This window comes from Pinus tabuliformis, chromosome 1_2 (assembly GCF_031772625.1).
Source record: "Pinus tabuliformis cultivar Carrire ecotype Pingquan chromosome 1_2, CPIR1, whole genome shotgun sequence".
NCBI lineage: Eukaryota > Viridiplantae > Streptophyta > Pinopsida > Pinales > Pinaceae > Pinus > Pinus tabuliformis.
In genome coordinates this window covers 835,569,082-835,584,790 of record NC_142298.1, presented here as the reverse complement: position 1 = coordinate 835,584,790, position 15,709 = coordinate 835,569,082, and the positions used below count along the sequence as shown (strand labels likewise).

The 15,709-nt window shown below is 39.5% G+C and overlaps 1 protein-coding gene across 1 annotated transcript; it reads left to right on the top strand.

Moving 5' to 3' along the window:
* The first annotated feature begins 2,909 nt into the window (after positions 1–2,909).
* On the top strand, positions 2,910–3,956 carry LOC149208525 (uncharacterized). Its single transcript, XM_089398369.1, has one exon. The coding sequence runs from the start codon at positions 2,910–2,912 to the stop codon at positions 3,954–3,956; it is 1,047 nt and encodes a 348-aa protein (XP_089254495.1).
* Positions 3,957–15,709: the final 11,753 nt, after the last annotated feature.

The following is a 15,709-nucleotide window of genomic DNA, read 5'->3' as shown; positions in this document are numbered from 1 at the left end:
GCTTGAGAGGAGAGATTCCAATCCTTTCTTAGCTTCATTTGGAAGTGGGTGAGCTGATCAAAGTAGAGGAGAACTCTTGCTGGACCCTGGGAGGGACCTGCACAACACCAAGGCACTGGTTGTAATGGTTTCTTTTGTTTCCAATTAATACAATTAAGTTAATTTTTCTCAACAAGTTGTTATACATAATTTGTTTCATAAACTCCTTGGTCTTTATGATGAATATGTTTTATTATATGAGTTATTCAGGTGCTATGTAATCGTTTTCTTGTTAGTGAATGCAGGCTTCAAGGAGAAGGAGCTCATCTGGATCGAAGAGGCTTGGCTGCTACAAACAACGTTGGACTAAAGGTATTCTTTAAACAACTGGTTGCTTTTATTTTAAATGCATATTTAGGGAAAGATAGTGCTTGATTGTTTTGTTTGTCACTATAAAAGCCTTGTTTTCTAGGGAGGTCGGTTTTGTCCACAAAATTGACTCTTTCCGCATGACAGTAACCTCTAAGTAGATACAGCACCTACTTGGAAACATCCCTAGAAATGGCCTGAAAAAGTGTTAAGCCTTAGTATCACAACAAGATTATTGAAACTCCCAAGGCTACCAACTTTAATTTTCAACCCAGGGTTTGTACAAACTTAAGAGGTGATAGTGTTGTATGCACATTAGGTCAAGTTATACTCATTCCACCTTCAAGCAATGGACTATATCAAGACATACAAAAACCACTCTTTTAGCTAGCTCGAGGAAGGAAATTGCATGAAAAATAAAGTTCTATTCTAACTACAAGAATGAAAAAAAAAATTCTTTTTTCATAAATGGAAAATGTCATTAATCAAATGTAAATTTCAACCCTAGTTGCAAAAATGTAAAGGCTATGCTAATATAAGGAATGAAACGTACTTGTATATTTGCATATTTTAAGCCTTGTGCCACTTGCAACAATGTGAATCATTAGTCTAATTGCAGAATGTGAAAAGTTTCTTTGTAAAGAAACTAATCCTATGTAAGAACAACACCTTGTAATGGTCCGCCGTTCCGAGACGCAGCTGGAAATGGAGGATCTAGAAGCCATTGATTATTCAGCTGACCCGATGGAAGGGGTCTCCATCTGGCGCTCACCCTTTGCCACATCAGAAGGTATGTTTAGTTCAGGCCTCTCCGAAAATTTCTCTCCGTTTTCGCTTGGTGATCAGTCGAGGTCTTATCCTGTGGTCCTCCCGGATGTACCACCGACCTGGCCAGCCCTCTCTACCCCCCCTCACTCTCCGACAACACTCGGTTTCGTTTCCGGCTGCTTAAACCCTAACCCTGGTTTTGAACCTCCGGCATCTGGCTCCTTTTCTCGACCGGTACATAACCCTTCCCTACCCACTACCTCAGCCGGACTCTCCGGCTCTCTCGGTCCTTCTTCCGGAAGCTTCACCTCCATACCTCCGCTCTCGGGCCCCCCTAATGTTACAGGCATCTGTGACCCCTCCTCCTCACATCAGATCCCGGCACCGTTGAACATTACTGCCCCTCCCCCCGGTCGCCCTCAGAACATTCCCCCCCCTCAGGGCCCTAAAAAGAAATACAAGTGTTTCAAATCCAAGGAGGACGATATCTTTCTCAGACTGGAGGAGGACATCCAGTGGGGAGAGACAATGGATTTTGCAGATCGAGTACTGGTCGGGCGCATCAGAGGTCGAAGCTACTCGGCAGCACGTTTGAAAACCTGGGCAGCTGAAGTTTGGGGTCATCATTTGGTGGACATCCCTTTCGTGCAAACCTTCGTGAGGGGATGGTTCGCATTGAGGTTCGCTCATGCTGATCATACCAACTAGGTCTTGTCCTTCTACTGGCACTTTGAACATGCCCCGGTGCTTCTTAAGAGATGGACTCCATTATTTGACCCCGAGACGGAGCAGATAGGCATCGGGCCCGTATGGATTCGGCTCCCAGGGCTACCTCTTCAATACTGGTCAGAAGATATCTTCAGGAGGATCGGCCATGCCATTGGCACCTTCATGGACTACGACAAATCTTACCAGCAGACACGCATGATGGCTTATGCCAGGATTCTCACTAACTTGGACACCAGGGGAGGACTACAAGAGTTCATTACCATTCAATGGAGAGACACGGCACGCAAACAGATCATTGACTACGAAGGCATCCCCTATCGCTTCCGTAGATGTCACAAAGTGGGACATCTCTACAGGGACTGTCCACTCCTTCGGAAAGCGGTGAGGAATGATAAGGATGGAGTGGCCGATCAACCCCTGGGCGACTCCCCCAGGCTGCATCCAGAGCAGAATCATGAGGAGCATGTGCATACACAGGATGTTGGTGAACCCCGGAGCACTCCAGAGGTAGCAGACACTGCTATAGTCTCCACTGCTCCTCCTCATTCATCACCATCTCCTGTGCGTCCAGCGACTGAACAAGTGGGCACTGCGACAATGGGTAAGTCTTTTTCAACCACCACTCCGATACCACCTGTTTCATGCATATCATTGGGCATTACATCTCAGTACATAATTAGCTTAGATCCTATCTCCGCTCTATCATCTCCTGTAACTCATCGTTATCCCCTGGGCTTACCCCCTCACTCCTCTCTCATTTGCTCCCTCCCGCTTCCTTCACCAGTGGCCCCCCCTTCGTTGATTACATCGTCCCTCGCATCCCTCTCCATTCCTTCATCCCAGATATCCCCCCGTTATTCTCTTCGATCCCGTATGAAGGACAGATACCTTGATGTCGTTGGACTCGACCCTGTGATCGCTCCTATCACCCTTAAGAATTCCCGTGGACGACCCTCCAGCATAACCAAAGCGAGACACACTACAGATGAAGAAGTTGCCCTTGGGCGACAACAAACTATATTCAGGGCCCTTAGAGCAAAGGATGGCCCTCTATCCCTCCCCACATGAAGATTCTATCCTTCAACTGCCGTGGGTTTGCTAGTTCAGCCAAAAAACTAGCGCTCAGGAGACTGCTTATCTCATCTCAGCTGGATATTATTTTTCTGCAAGAAACTCTCTGTTTGGCCGAACCTCTTATCCACACCCTCACCTCCTGGCTACCTAACTGGACCTTCCATGCACTGGATGCGTCCGGGCGATCCGGTGGTTTGGCTATTGGGGTTTGTAACAGAGCTTTGGCGATCCGGAACATTTGGGGTGGTAGAGGTTACATTGGTCTAGACATTTTCGCTTACTCTGTAGCGATGGATATTCGAATCATCAATGTCTATGGCCCTTGTGCTGACCGAGCCAACTATTGGCGGACTTTACTGGAATCTGAATTACTACAAGCGGACAACATTATACTTGGAGGTGATTTAAATTTTTCCCTTGGATTCTGCGAGTCATGGGGGCACATGGTACAGGTCGACTCCCTAACAGATACATTATCCAACCTACTAGAGGAACACCAGTGGGTGAATATTCCATCTGCTAGATTTCAGTACACCTGGTCAAATAACAGAAGTGGAGAACAAAGCTTGGCCAGAAGACTCGACAGATTCCTTATTAAGGATACACTGCTTAATAGACTCCCTAGAATTCGTCAATGGGTCGGAACGAGAGGCATATCTGACCATCGCCCTATATTCTTAGAAGCAGAGGACTTTAATCACAAAATCAAAATCCCCTTCAAGTTTAATGCCTCTTGGTTACAGGACCCCTCTTATATACAATTGGTAAATAATTATTGTCAAAACAACCTCATCGGGGAAGATGAGGACCTCTCAGAGGGCTTCGTTAGAAAACTAACTAAACTCAAGCAGATTTCTAAAAACCGGGCACATCAAAAGCGCATCCAGGATAATCAAACTCTGAAAGAGGTGGAAAGAGTCATTCTTGAGTTCGACGATTCATCATCTGGGACCTTCCCCACCCCTGAGAGCAAGGAGAAGTACACCTCTCTTATAGCGAAGTGCTCTCAAATTCTGAAAGAAAGAGAAGAAAGCTAGAGGCTAAGAAGCAGGGCTATTTGGCTCACAGAGGGGGATGATAATACTAAATTTTATCATAAATTTGCCAATGGTCGCAAAGCCATCAACACTATATGGGAGTTAAGAAATGAACGAGGTCAACCTGTATCATCACAACAGAACCTGGCCAGACTGGCCACAGAGCACTTTAGGGGTATATATAAAGCTCCTGGAGATATTAATATCATGGAGATCATGAGGGTGGCTGAACTTTTCCCCAGATATGTTGAACAAGAAGAGTCAGATGAACTACTGAAGGAAGTGACCATGGAAGAATTGGAGGCTACTTTGAAATGGTTTAAAAAAGATAAAAGCCCTGGCCCAGATGGGTGGTCCATTGAATTCTACATCGCTTTCTTCGAAATCTTGGGGAACGACCTTCTAAAGATTGTAGAGGATAGCAGAAAGGGGGGTAGAATATCCTCTGCTATTAAATCCACCTTCATCGCCCTTATCCCCAAATCTAATGACCCGGTCTCCTTCGATGACTTTCGCCCCATTTCTCTCTGTAATTGCCTATATAAGATCATTGCCAAGATAATTTCCAACCGCCTCAAACCCATACTCTCGCAACACATATCTTCTGAACAATTCACCTTCCTGCACCACAGACAGATCCACGAGGCTATAGCCACAGCTCAAGAACTCATGCACTCCATGCAGATTAAAAAACAGAAGGGAATGATTCTAAAAGTGGATCTGTCCAAGGCTTTTGACAGAACAAACTGGTTGTATTTAAGGTTGCTGCTAACATATCTTGGTTTCCCCTATGAATTTATCAAATGGACGATGAGCTGCATCACTGATGTATCCTATAGTGTGCTTCTCAATGGGGAAGCTACTTCATTCTTCACTTCTGAGAGAGGACTCAGACAGGGATGTCCGCTCTCACCTCTGCTGTTCTTGCTTATTATGGAAGGATTAAGTAGAATTATCTCATCAGCTCGAGATAGGCATTTATTGACTGGCATTAAACTTGCGGATAACTTCTACCTCACTCATCTGTTATTTGTTGATGACATTCTGATCTTCCTGAATGGCAGCATTGGGGACTCCACTACCCTTCATAACTCTATACTTCTCTTCCAGCATGCTACAGGAATGAAGATCAATGACAATAAGTCCACGATTACCACAGTCGACTGCTCTATACATGAAACCGCCTTTGCTACACAGTGCTTCCCCTTCATTACTTTGAATCTGTCGGATGGTATAAAGTACCTCGGTTTTAGACTGAAACCTATTGGATACAGAATAGCAGACTGGTCATGGCTCATAGCTAAAGTGGAAAAGAGGCTACAGGTATGGTACCACAAATATCTCTCTCGTGCAGGCAGATTGGTCCTTATTAAAGCTGTGATTGAAGCCACTCCAGTCTATTGGATGGCCCTAGCCTGGATACCAAAGGGCATATTGAATAGACTACAAAGTATTTGTTGCAGATTTCTTTGGAAAGGTCACCAGCCGGGGAGGCTCTTCGCCTGGGTCAAATGGGATACCATCGCCAAACCCAAATGCTGGGGAGGATGGGGTATGAAGAGGCTCGACCTATTCTCCAGAGCATTAGCAGCCAAACTTGGGTGGCAGCTTCTCACCTCAAATGGTCTTTGGACTCGAGTTGCATATGTAAAATATATCAAGCCTCAGAATGTTTTGGACTGGATCTGTACACAGCAAGGAACTAACCAAAACATTTCCAATATCTGGAAAGCGGTTATTGGCACCTTACCTCTGCTACGAGAAGGAATCACTTGGCGCATTAGGGAAGGTAATGCAGTGCGCATTGGTCTGGACCCGTGGGTCGGCTGTGGCAATGCCCACAGGTTATCAGCTGACCTTATAAGGCACCTTCAAGACAGAGGGATTACGCACATTAAGCACATTGGAGATAATGAAAATTCCTCTTTCCTCCATCAGGCATGGACTACCGCTCAAGTGTTAGAAATTCCTGAACAGTGGCAGCGCGAATGGTTGGAGTATACGGATGCTCTCACACAAGCTCACATCAGGCTCACAGAAGGACCTGACGAGATCATCTGGGCCTTTTCCAAGCATGGAGCATACACCCCGAAGTTAGGATACTTAAGGCTCATGGAATCTTACAGGCCCCCGGATATACACCCCACCTGGAAAGCGCTCTGGAAACTTAAGTCAGCTCCTCGCACGCGATTATTGATGTGGAACATTCTTTTCGACAAAATCCCTACAGGCACCAATCTCATGAAGAGATCCTTTTATGGACCTTTTCGTTGCCACTTATGCCAAGGGGAGGAAGAAAGCATAGATCATCTGTTCTTAAAATGCAGCACTACTCTACAGTTTTGGCAATCCCTCACCTCTCACTATCCGCACTTGAAAAATTGGCAAGGTAATAACCTCATGGAAGCATGGAATAACTGGTGCCAGAATCACACCGGGAAATCTATCAACATTCCTCTGCTGGCCTGCTGGGCAGTATGGATCGCGCGCAATCAGGCCATTTTTAATCTCAAATCCCCACACTGGCCCACAATCTTACACCATACGATTGCTGATTTTAACATGATACCTGAAGAGGAATCCTCTGCCCCACCTCGCATCATTAGACCTGCGATCATCGACAAATCTAAGCCTTGGGCATACTTTGATGGCTCGGCACAAGATGCGGGCTGTGGGGGAGGAGCCATACTTTATCTCAATGAAATGCATTGCTACAAGATACAAATAAAACTAGGCAGAGGCACCAATAACTTTGCTGAACTGTGCACGGCTAAACACATCATACACTTTGCTATTCATAAACAGTGCAGACACCTACAGCTGTTTGGAGACTCTAAAATTGTTTGCAATTGGCTGAATGATGCATCTCATTGTCATGCATTTTCATTGAGACACATTTTAGATGAAGCTAAAAGACTGATTGCTTCCTTTGAATCATTTGTCTGTCGACACATTTACAGGGAACAGAACACCGTCGCCGACCAGCTTTCCAAAGAGGCAGCGCACAGACAAGGAGATGATTGGTTGATTCAGGAGGAAATCGACGGAACATTCTACCAGCACTACCACAGACCTTTTGATGATCATATGGGAGATGGGCTATAAAGCCCACACACTTCAGTACCATTTTTGTTTATAGCATGTATATATTTCTACTGTCTAGTCATGAGTACAGCTCTTCTTTTTTGATATTATCAGTTTATATATAGCTCTCTGCGTAGAGCATGGACACAATTTTGATCACTGCTAGTTTTACTGTTTTGGTAGTGCTCCCTGCGTGGAGACAACTTGTTTTCTCTTGCCAGATTTACAGACTGTGAACTTGACAGGCACTGCTGCCTCCATATGAATATGCTTCGGCATCTACAAAATGTAATTTCTTAATACTAATAGAAATTACAACTTTTTCCCAGGGGAAAAAAAACACCTTGTAATTAAAATCCTAAGAGCATGAATTCAAAGAAATAGGCCTAATATAGTTTGCATGGGAAAATCACCCTCTTAGTCACTATGTTGAAAGGGACTTGGCTGGAGTAACAAAACTCATATGCATTTCATTAGAAGATCATCATTATCATTCAATTTAGAAACTTTTCACATAATCATAATTGCATAAATGTATTTGCAGTGAGAAAAATGTAGGTTCAAAGTGGCCTTGGGTCTTCCTCAATCATGGACTTAGAGACTAGGGGTCAATATTCAAGCCTAAGAGGAAAAAACAAAGCGTTTGGAGCAAATTTGGTCAAGTTTATGGATTGTTACATGATTTCTAAAGGATTCTACATGATTACCCTATTTTGCTATAGGATTGATTCTATGAGCATCTTGAGGGAGAAAAAGGTGGTTTGAAGGTAGAAAAGGGTAGGTAATGGTATATGAGGGTTGTTTGAGGATTTTCCAATCCCATTACCTCTCAGAGGCTCATCTTGCAAGAAACAAATGCACACGTGTCTCTCAACTAACCCAAAAATATGGTCTTAGTGAAAAACTTTTGAGGGTAATGTGGGATGAGAAGGAAGGATTTGATGATAAAAAGTGGAATGTAGGATGCATATGCCAACCTTGAAAGCCACCAATATTATTTTCATACCAAAATAATCCCTTTTCTTGCACTCAAAATAATGATCAAATTATAGTAAAATAAGTTAAGCAAGAAAGGATGAGTCAATTTTTATGAAATCAAAAAAGAAGGATCCTATTTCATTAAGAACTAATTTGACTTATAGTATGAATCTAACCTACATAAATGAAAACTTGAGAAAGATGGATTTAACTCCTAGATTGCAGAAACATAGTATGTAAGACATAATGAGATAAAGCCTAGAAAATTAGCAAGGGAAGCCACAACATATTTGTGGCTTGCTACTATAGAATCCTCAACCACACTTCCCACAAGAGAGGTGGTAATCAAGCCTACAACCACAATTTTCTAGAAGATAAACTTCTACTCAGAAAAGGAAGGAAATGTTCCTACTAAAACAATGCACAAATAAGATACATAAAGAGGGACCAGAGCCTTTGGGTTGGGGCCTAACCCAAGGGGAACAATCTCAGATGCGAAGAAAAAATAGACCTTTCATTAGCATAAAGTAGAGTTTAGATACATCATGAAAATAAGAATAGAAATGATAGTCTTGAGCACTTGGCTCTTGGTAGCCCTCCTTGCTTCAAAAATTTGAATCCTAATGAGCTCTTGGGCTTATTGATTTATACAAAGATGATTGAGGGGAAGCCTCCTTGGAAATATTATTGCTTCCCTCCAAAATCTCAAGGAAAGTGGATCTAGGTCCCTTAGATCCTCACATTCAATTGAGTTCATCAGCTGCCAGTAGACCTCGAGTTGTAGATGAGTGACTTTAGGGATCACTTCGAGAAAAAAGAGAGTAAATGTAGGGGATCATAAATATACTAAAACATATTTTTTTCCAACACATTAACTGCATTAGGCCACAAAGCATGACAAAGATCCTTTAATCTTCCTATTAAACACATTATGGCCAAAAATATGTTAATTAATGTGAGAAAAGGAGAGATTATGAGATGTAGGTGGCAAAAATGGCCTTATAATATACCTTTTGATGGTGCCCATTAACTACTCAATAACATAATTTTTCTTAGTGTTTGTTACTTTTTGTCCTTCAAATTTACCTTGTATATAAACCCTAACTTTTTAGGTAATCAACCTTCTATTAATTAGAAAGCAGTGTTTCTTCTTCCAAATTGCATATTCATCATTTTGAAAATTTTGGTTAACAATGCTGTAATACAAAATTTTAATTTCAACCATTTATGAATAAAAACTATTCTAATATATCTCTTAAATAAATAATCTCAACCATTTTTAATAAAAATAACACATTCTAATATAACTTTGAAATAAATAATAAATTTGAAAATATTGAAAAGAAATTCATTAAAATTCTTTAAATCACTTTCTCCCCGGCTTTAAATATTTATATTAGGTTATATTTCTATAATAATCCCATTTATCACATCTTTCTACAAAATAGTAAAATTATCAATGATTATTTTATGTTGTCACATAATGTTTAGAAATAACTTAAATAACATTTTCATTAGAAAAATAAAAATAGTAATAACAAAAAAATTAACATTGGGCATAAATAAAATACTTTAATTTCCACTTTAATTTTACATAATAAAGAAATAAAATAATTGAAATTAAAAAGAAAATAACAATTTACTTTTTAATTTAAGGGAGATATGTAACTTATTGACTACTTAATATGAAGTTGAAAGAAAATAATATTATTGATATTACATGATATGTAATTCATTTTAGTTTCAGTTTACATGTAATATTTAAGATTAAAATACGTTAATAACAAAAAGCATTATTCCTAAACCAAATCAAGACTCCACCCTCCAATATTTACCGTATATCTCGTCATTGACGAATCAAGGATTCCTAGGCTTGATCGACGCCACACACCTCTAGGATTTACTGTATATCGCACCATTCACCGGTTGCGGATTCCTGTGCCCATTGAGGCACAAAAAAATTAGCTTTTCTGCAATCCTAGTCTAGCTTAGGGGTAGTCGTTGTGCTCTTTCTTTCGAAGACCACGTCACTCAGTTTCAAAACCATAAAAAATATAGCTTAACCAAATAACAAAGAACCCATCACACCATGGCTATCCAGAAATGGAAAGGCAAGGTTGAAGAACATTGTCACACCTGGAAAATATCATGCCAGTGATAGAAAGATAACTAAATACACACATGAATGTTCCATGCATGCCAAATCTAGATGGGAAATCACACATTCAAATAGATACTTGCAAAAAATACCATTGTAGTTTCTTGATGCTTCTCTTTATTTTTTTGTCCTTGCCTTATTGGTGCTTCCTTTACTTTCTTTATCCAATGCTAAGTGTCCAAGAGTGATAGAGAGATATAATAGAGGGAGAGCTCCAAAACTAAACTAACAAAAAGTACCGACTGATACTTAGAAGCCTTTTTATTAATGGGACCCCTATTTTATTTAATTTTCCACTATTTTCCTTAATTTTTCTTCTCACATGCAACCTATGACCTTTCACCTTCCTTTTCTCCTAATTTCCATTATTTTCATAAATAAAATGCCAATTAATGCCTCATGCCTTTCCAAATCCTTTTACATTGCCATTTCCAATTTCATTTACCCATAATAAACCAAATGAACACCCACACTAGGATGATTTTCCCAACACTTAGCTTGGAATACGTGTCCCATGCCCTTGGTTATTATTTTTCCTTTATTAAATTTATTACATGGAATTTTTCTAAGAATATTGCAAACCGGGGGGACAACGTCCTCAGTTTTCAATGCCACCTACAACCAACAAGACTATTTAAAAGAAAATGTACAGGCCATGGAGCTTTATAACTTAGCTTGATGTAGTATTTATAATGATAAACTTGCTGAGAAGAAAACCAACATGACAAAATAACAACATGACAACCTTAAGGACGTGACACTCATACCACTTATTAGAGCTTTATAACAAAAATCATAGCAATATTTCTATCCATATACATATGTACATATACCAAAACGTCACACCCAAACATATATCAAAAAGATTCTCTCAACCAGTGAATAGAGAAGGATACACATCCTAAATCTTATCCTCCATATCCCATCTAGCTTCATCGGGCGCAAAGTGCTTCCACTACACTTTAACCTGCTCGATAGCTCGGTTTCAAAGCATGATCATCGTTTTCTGCAATATACACTGAGGTTTCAACTATAATTCTCCATCTAGATCCACCTGCAATACAAACCACTCAATCACATGATCAACATCTTTAACATACTTCTTAAGAAATGACACGTGGAAAACATCAGGGACTTTCACTATTAGAGGCAGTGCAAGTCGATAGATTAATTTTACAATCCTTTCAAGAATATTGAAAGGTCCACAAAAGTAGATGCCGACTTGGCACATGACCCAACCCTCAAGGAGCTCTTCTTGTGCTTTATGTGCAAATACACATGTTCCCCAAACTGAAACTCCTTAAACAACCTGTTGCATTTTGCATAAATTTTATGCATGTGTTGTAATGCTTTCATATTATTCTTTATTACCTTCATTTATTGTTCCATCTCTGCCAACATATCTTGTATAATCAACACCATGTTCATGTGATCACTCCAACTAACGGGAGTATTACAACTCCACCCATAGAGTGCCTCAAACAAATTCATCCTCACAGATTCCTGGTACCCATTGCTGTAAGAAAACTCAACCAGTGGAAGATACTCTTCCCAATTTCATTGTTGACTCATCACATACATCCTTAACATGTCTTTTAATATCCTGTTAACCCTCTCTATCTGTCTATTTGTCTACCGATGATAAGTTGTGCTGAAGGCCAACCCTGTACCCAAACTTGCAAACAACTCCTTCCAAAACTTTGAATTGAACTTGGCACCCCTATCTGACATAATCTTCTTTGGTACACCATGTAGCCTCACTACATCTCTGATGAATACTTGTGGCACATGACTAGTTGAAGGCATAGAATTCATTGGAATGAAGTGTTCTACCTTTGTCAACCTGTCCACCACAACCATGATGGAATCATGTTGTCCATATTTCCTCAGTAAACCTCTAATGAAATCCATGAAAATGACCTCACACTACCACTCTGGATCCATAATTAATTGTAGTAGTCCACCTAGATGCTTACATTATACTTTCACTAGTTGATAGTCCAGACATCTAGCCACAAAAATTTCCACGTCCTTTTTCAGATTTGGCCAATGATAAAACTTCTTCACTTTTGTCAATGTCTTCTAGTATCTTGGCTGACCCAAGTATAGTTTTGCATGAAACTCTCACAAGAGAGTCTTATTGTGTTCACTATCATTGGACACATATATCTTGTCCCTAAATCTTACCAAACCATCTGATGTAAGATGATAATCCACATATTGGCCATTGTACCCTACTGTAACCTTTTCATAAGCTCCATGTACCTACTAGCTTGTTGCCTTTCCTGTAATATCTAATCTTGTAAGTCTATCCCATAAGAACTCATACCTGCCATGTGATTCATCTATATCCTCTCGCTAAGAGCATCACAACACTGTTATATTTCCCTTTGACGTACCTAATCTCAAAGTCGAACTCACTAATCATGGCAGACCATCTAGCTTGCCTAACATTCAGATTCAACTGGTCAAACAAGTATTTTAATCCCTTGTGATCACTAATCATTACAAAACTCCTGCCAAGTAGGTAGTGCCTCCACATATTGAATGCATGGATGATTGTTTCCAACTCAAGATCAAGTATTAGATAATTCTTCTCATTCTCATTTAGTTTCCATCACTCATAGCACACTACATGTCCTTCTTACAAGCATGGAAAATTTTAGGGGCTAATATTCATAAATAGGCTAATTTTTTTGTGGTTTTCCAAAAAAAAGATTCACCAATTTTCATTTTTTCCTTAAAATTATTCGCCAAAATTTTACAATACAAAATTATTTTACCTTAATAATAGCCAAGATTTTATATAGACTGATATAAAACCATTTGAAATATAAATATTTTTCCAAAAATATCACCAAATATTTTACAGTTTTCATATTAGGGACTAATAAGATTTGCCAACGTTTCTAAACTTTAAGATAAAATTCCATCCTTAAAATTTTCCCTGCTTGCAATCATTTGTACACACCACAAACACTTTGTTCAAATCTGCAATCTTTAACACTAGAGCATTTGTTAACAACTGCTTCAATTTCTCAAAACTGGTTGCACATTCCTCTGTCCATTCAAATTTCTTACCTTGTCTTTGTAGTGACGTAATAAGATATGCAATTGGAGAGAAGTTACTGATGAACCTCCTATAATACCCTACTAGCCCCATAAATGATCTTACCTCATCCACATTTCTAGGACCTTCCCACTCCATGATAGCTCTTATCCCCTTTGGATACATTGTTATGCCTTCCTTAGAAGAAGCATGTCCAAAGTAATGTACCTATGTCTAAAATAAACTACATTTTCTAAGCCTTGCATACAACTGATGCTCTCTCAGTAATCTCAACACTGCTATTGAGTGCTCATCATGCTCTTCCTCATTTTTCAAATATATCAAAATGTCATCAATGAATACAATAACAAACTTCTCCATATAAGGACACAATACATTATTAATCAAGTGCAAGAACATAGCTAGAGAATTATTCAAACCAAATGGAACTACAACAAAATCATAAGGATCATACCTAGTCATAAAATTGTCTTGTATGTGTCCTCTTCCTCGATGCGTACTTGATGGTATCCTGATCTCAGATAAATCTTCAAGAATATTATTTCTCCCTTTGACTGATCAAACAAGTCATCAATCCTCAGCAATTGATACCTGTTCCTAATGGTCACCTTGTTTAACTACCTATAATCAATACATAACCTAAGAGTACCATATTTCTTCTTCAGAAACAACACTAGTGCAGCCGATGGTGATACACATGGCCTAATGTATCCATTTTCAATAATTTCCTTTAACTATAAATTCAATTGTACTAACTCTGGGGCACTCATCCTATACAGTACCTTTGATGCTAGTGCTCCCCTAGTACCAATTCAGTGGAGAAGTCCACTTCCTTATGAGGTGATAAATATGAAATATCTATTGAAAACGCATCTTCAAATTGCTGCAAGATCTGGTACTTACTCAATACCTTTCCATCCTCAACACCATTACCTTTATCACTAGAAATATGCACTACAAATAACACACACCCTTTTCTATGACTATGCTTTTCCTACATACCTATCACCATTCTAACTAATGTTTCCTTCTTCTTACCTTGCAATATCCTTTATTATCCATTTTCATTCATACACTCAATGGGCTTGTAATAAAAATCCATTTTGGTCCTATGAAGATAAAACCAATCCATACCCAAAAGCATACTATGTAATCCCAATGGGAATACATTCAAATGTGTTTAGGTAGGCATACCATTCAACTCGAATGCAAAATCTCTTACCCTCTCTTATTTATACCTCTAGCCAACTCCATTAACTAGGATTTTGCATGCACTTATTTATTCAAACCACACTTACCGACTAGGTCACACATAACATAACTATAATTAGATCTAGAGTCATTCAAAATATAAACAAAATGATCACAAAGCTTATTGTCCATCTCGATAATAGTTTCCTGGTGATCTACTTTCCTGTTATCCAAAGTTGTATAAATCCATGGAATACTTTGCCCAACATCCCCATCTATCTGTGCTTCCTATGCACTATAAATCTGAGGCCTACCACCCCGATTTTGCATCCAATCCCTCTTAATATTCTCCTGACTACATGTTCAACACTGCAATCGTCCTATACCATCACCTTTATTTTGTTGCCCTCCATGTTGTGGCCCATTAAATTTCTTGTAAGGTGCAACATTTTATTTATTACCTCCATCCTGAGCCCTTGTCTTTCCCTTTCCAACCTTGTTGAGAGTATGTCTTGCAATGTGAATGCTCATAACAATGCTTAAAATTCCCAATAACTTCATCAAGTTACTATGGATCATCATACTCAATCCGATCTTTAAATGTTAATGGAAATCCATTGAGAAATATCTAACTTTGGCCTTCTCATCCTTAAGATATGGTACATACCTCAATAACTCAAAGAACTTGGTTGTATACTCCTCACCTGTTATTGATCCCATCTTTAGCTCATAAAACTCCTTGTCTTATTTTCGTAATCCCTCTCTAACAAGTACTTCTTCCTGAAAAGTATCTCGAATTCATGCCAACTAAAATCCTTTGTCCTAATGTCTCTAACCTAATTCACATATTACCAACAAATGTTTGCTTTCACTTTGAGGCTAAAGATAGAAATTTTGGCCTTCATGTTCTCTATGAAATCATGTAGATCAAATAATTTCTTCATCTGAAGAAGCCATGCCTTTGCATCTTATGGCGTAGTAAAATCTCCATCTAAGGTAGTTGGCTTTTCTTCCTTGAACTCATCTTGAAAATATCCCCTATCACTCATCCTGTAAGGATGAAATGATGATGATCATAGTGCGTGTCAGAACCAGAATTAGAATAGAACCTATGTACATCACCTATCCTATCTGGAGTATCTAATATTATGCCATGTTTGATCATGTCATCCTTATCCAACCTGTGCCCACAATGAGATCTGTTACCATATTCCCCATTGGTTATTTCCTCCTTCCCATGGCTGATCTGAAGCGGTCCTTGTCTCTACAATT

Coding starts and splice junctions, on each gene's coding strand:
- LOC149208525 (XM_089398369.1), top strand. CDS start 2,910: ATGAAGATTCTATCCTTCAACTGCCGTGGGTTTGCTAGTTCAGCCAAA.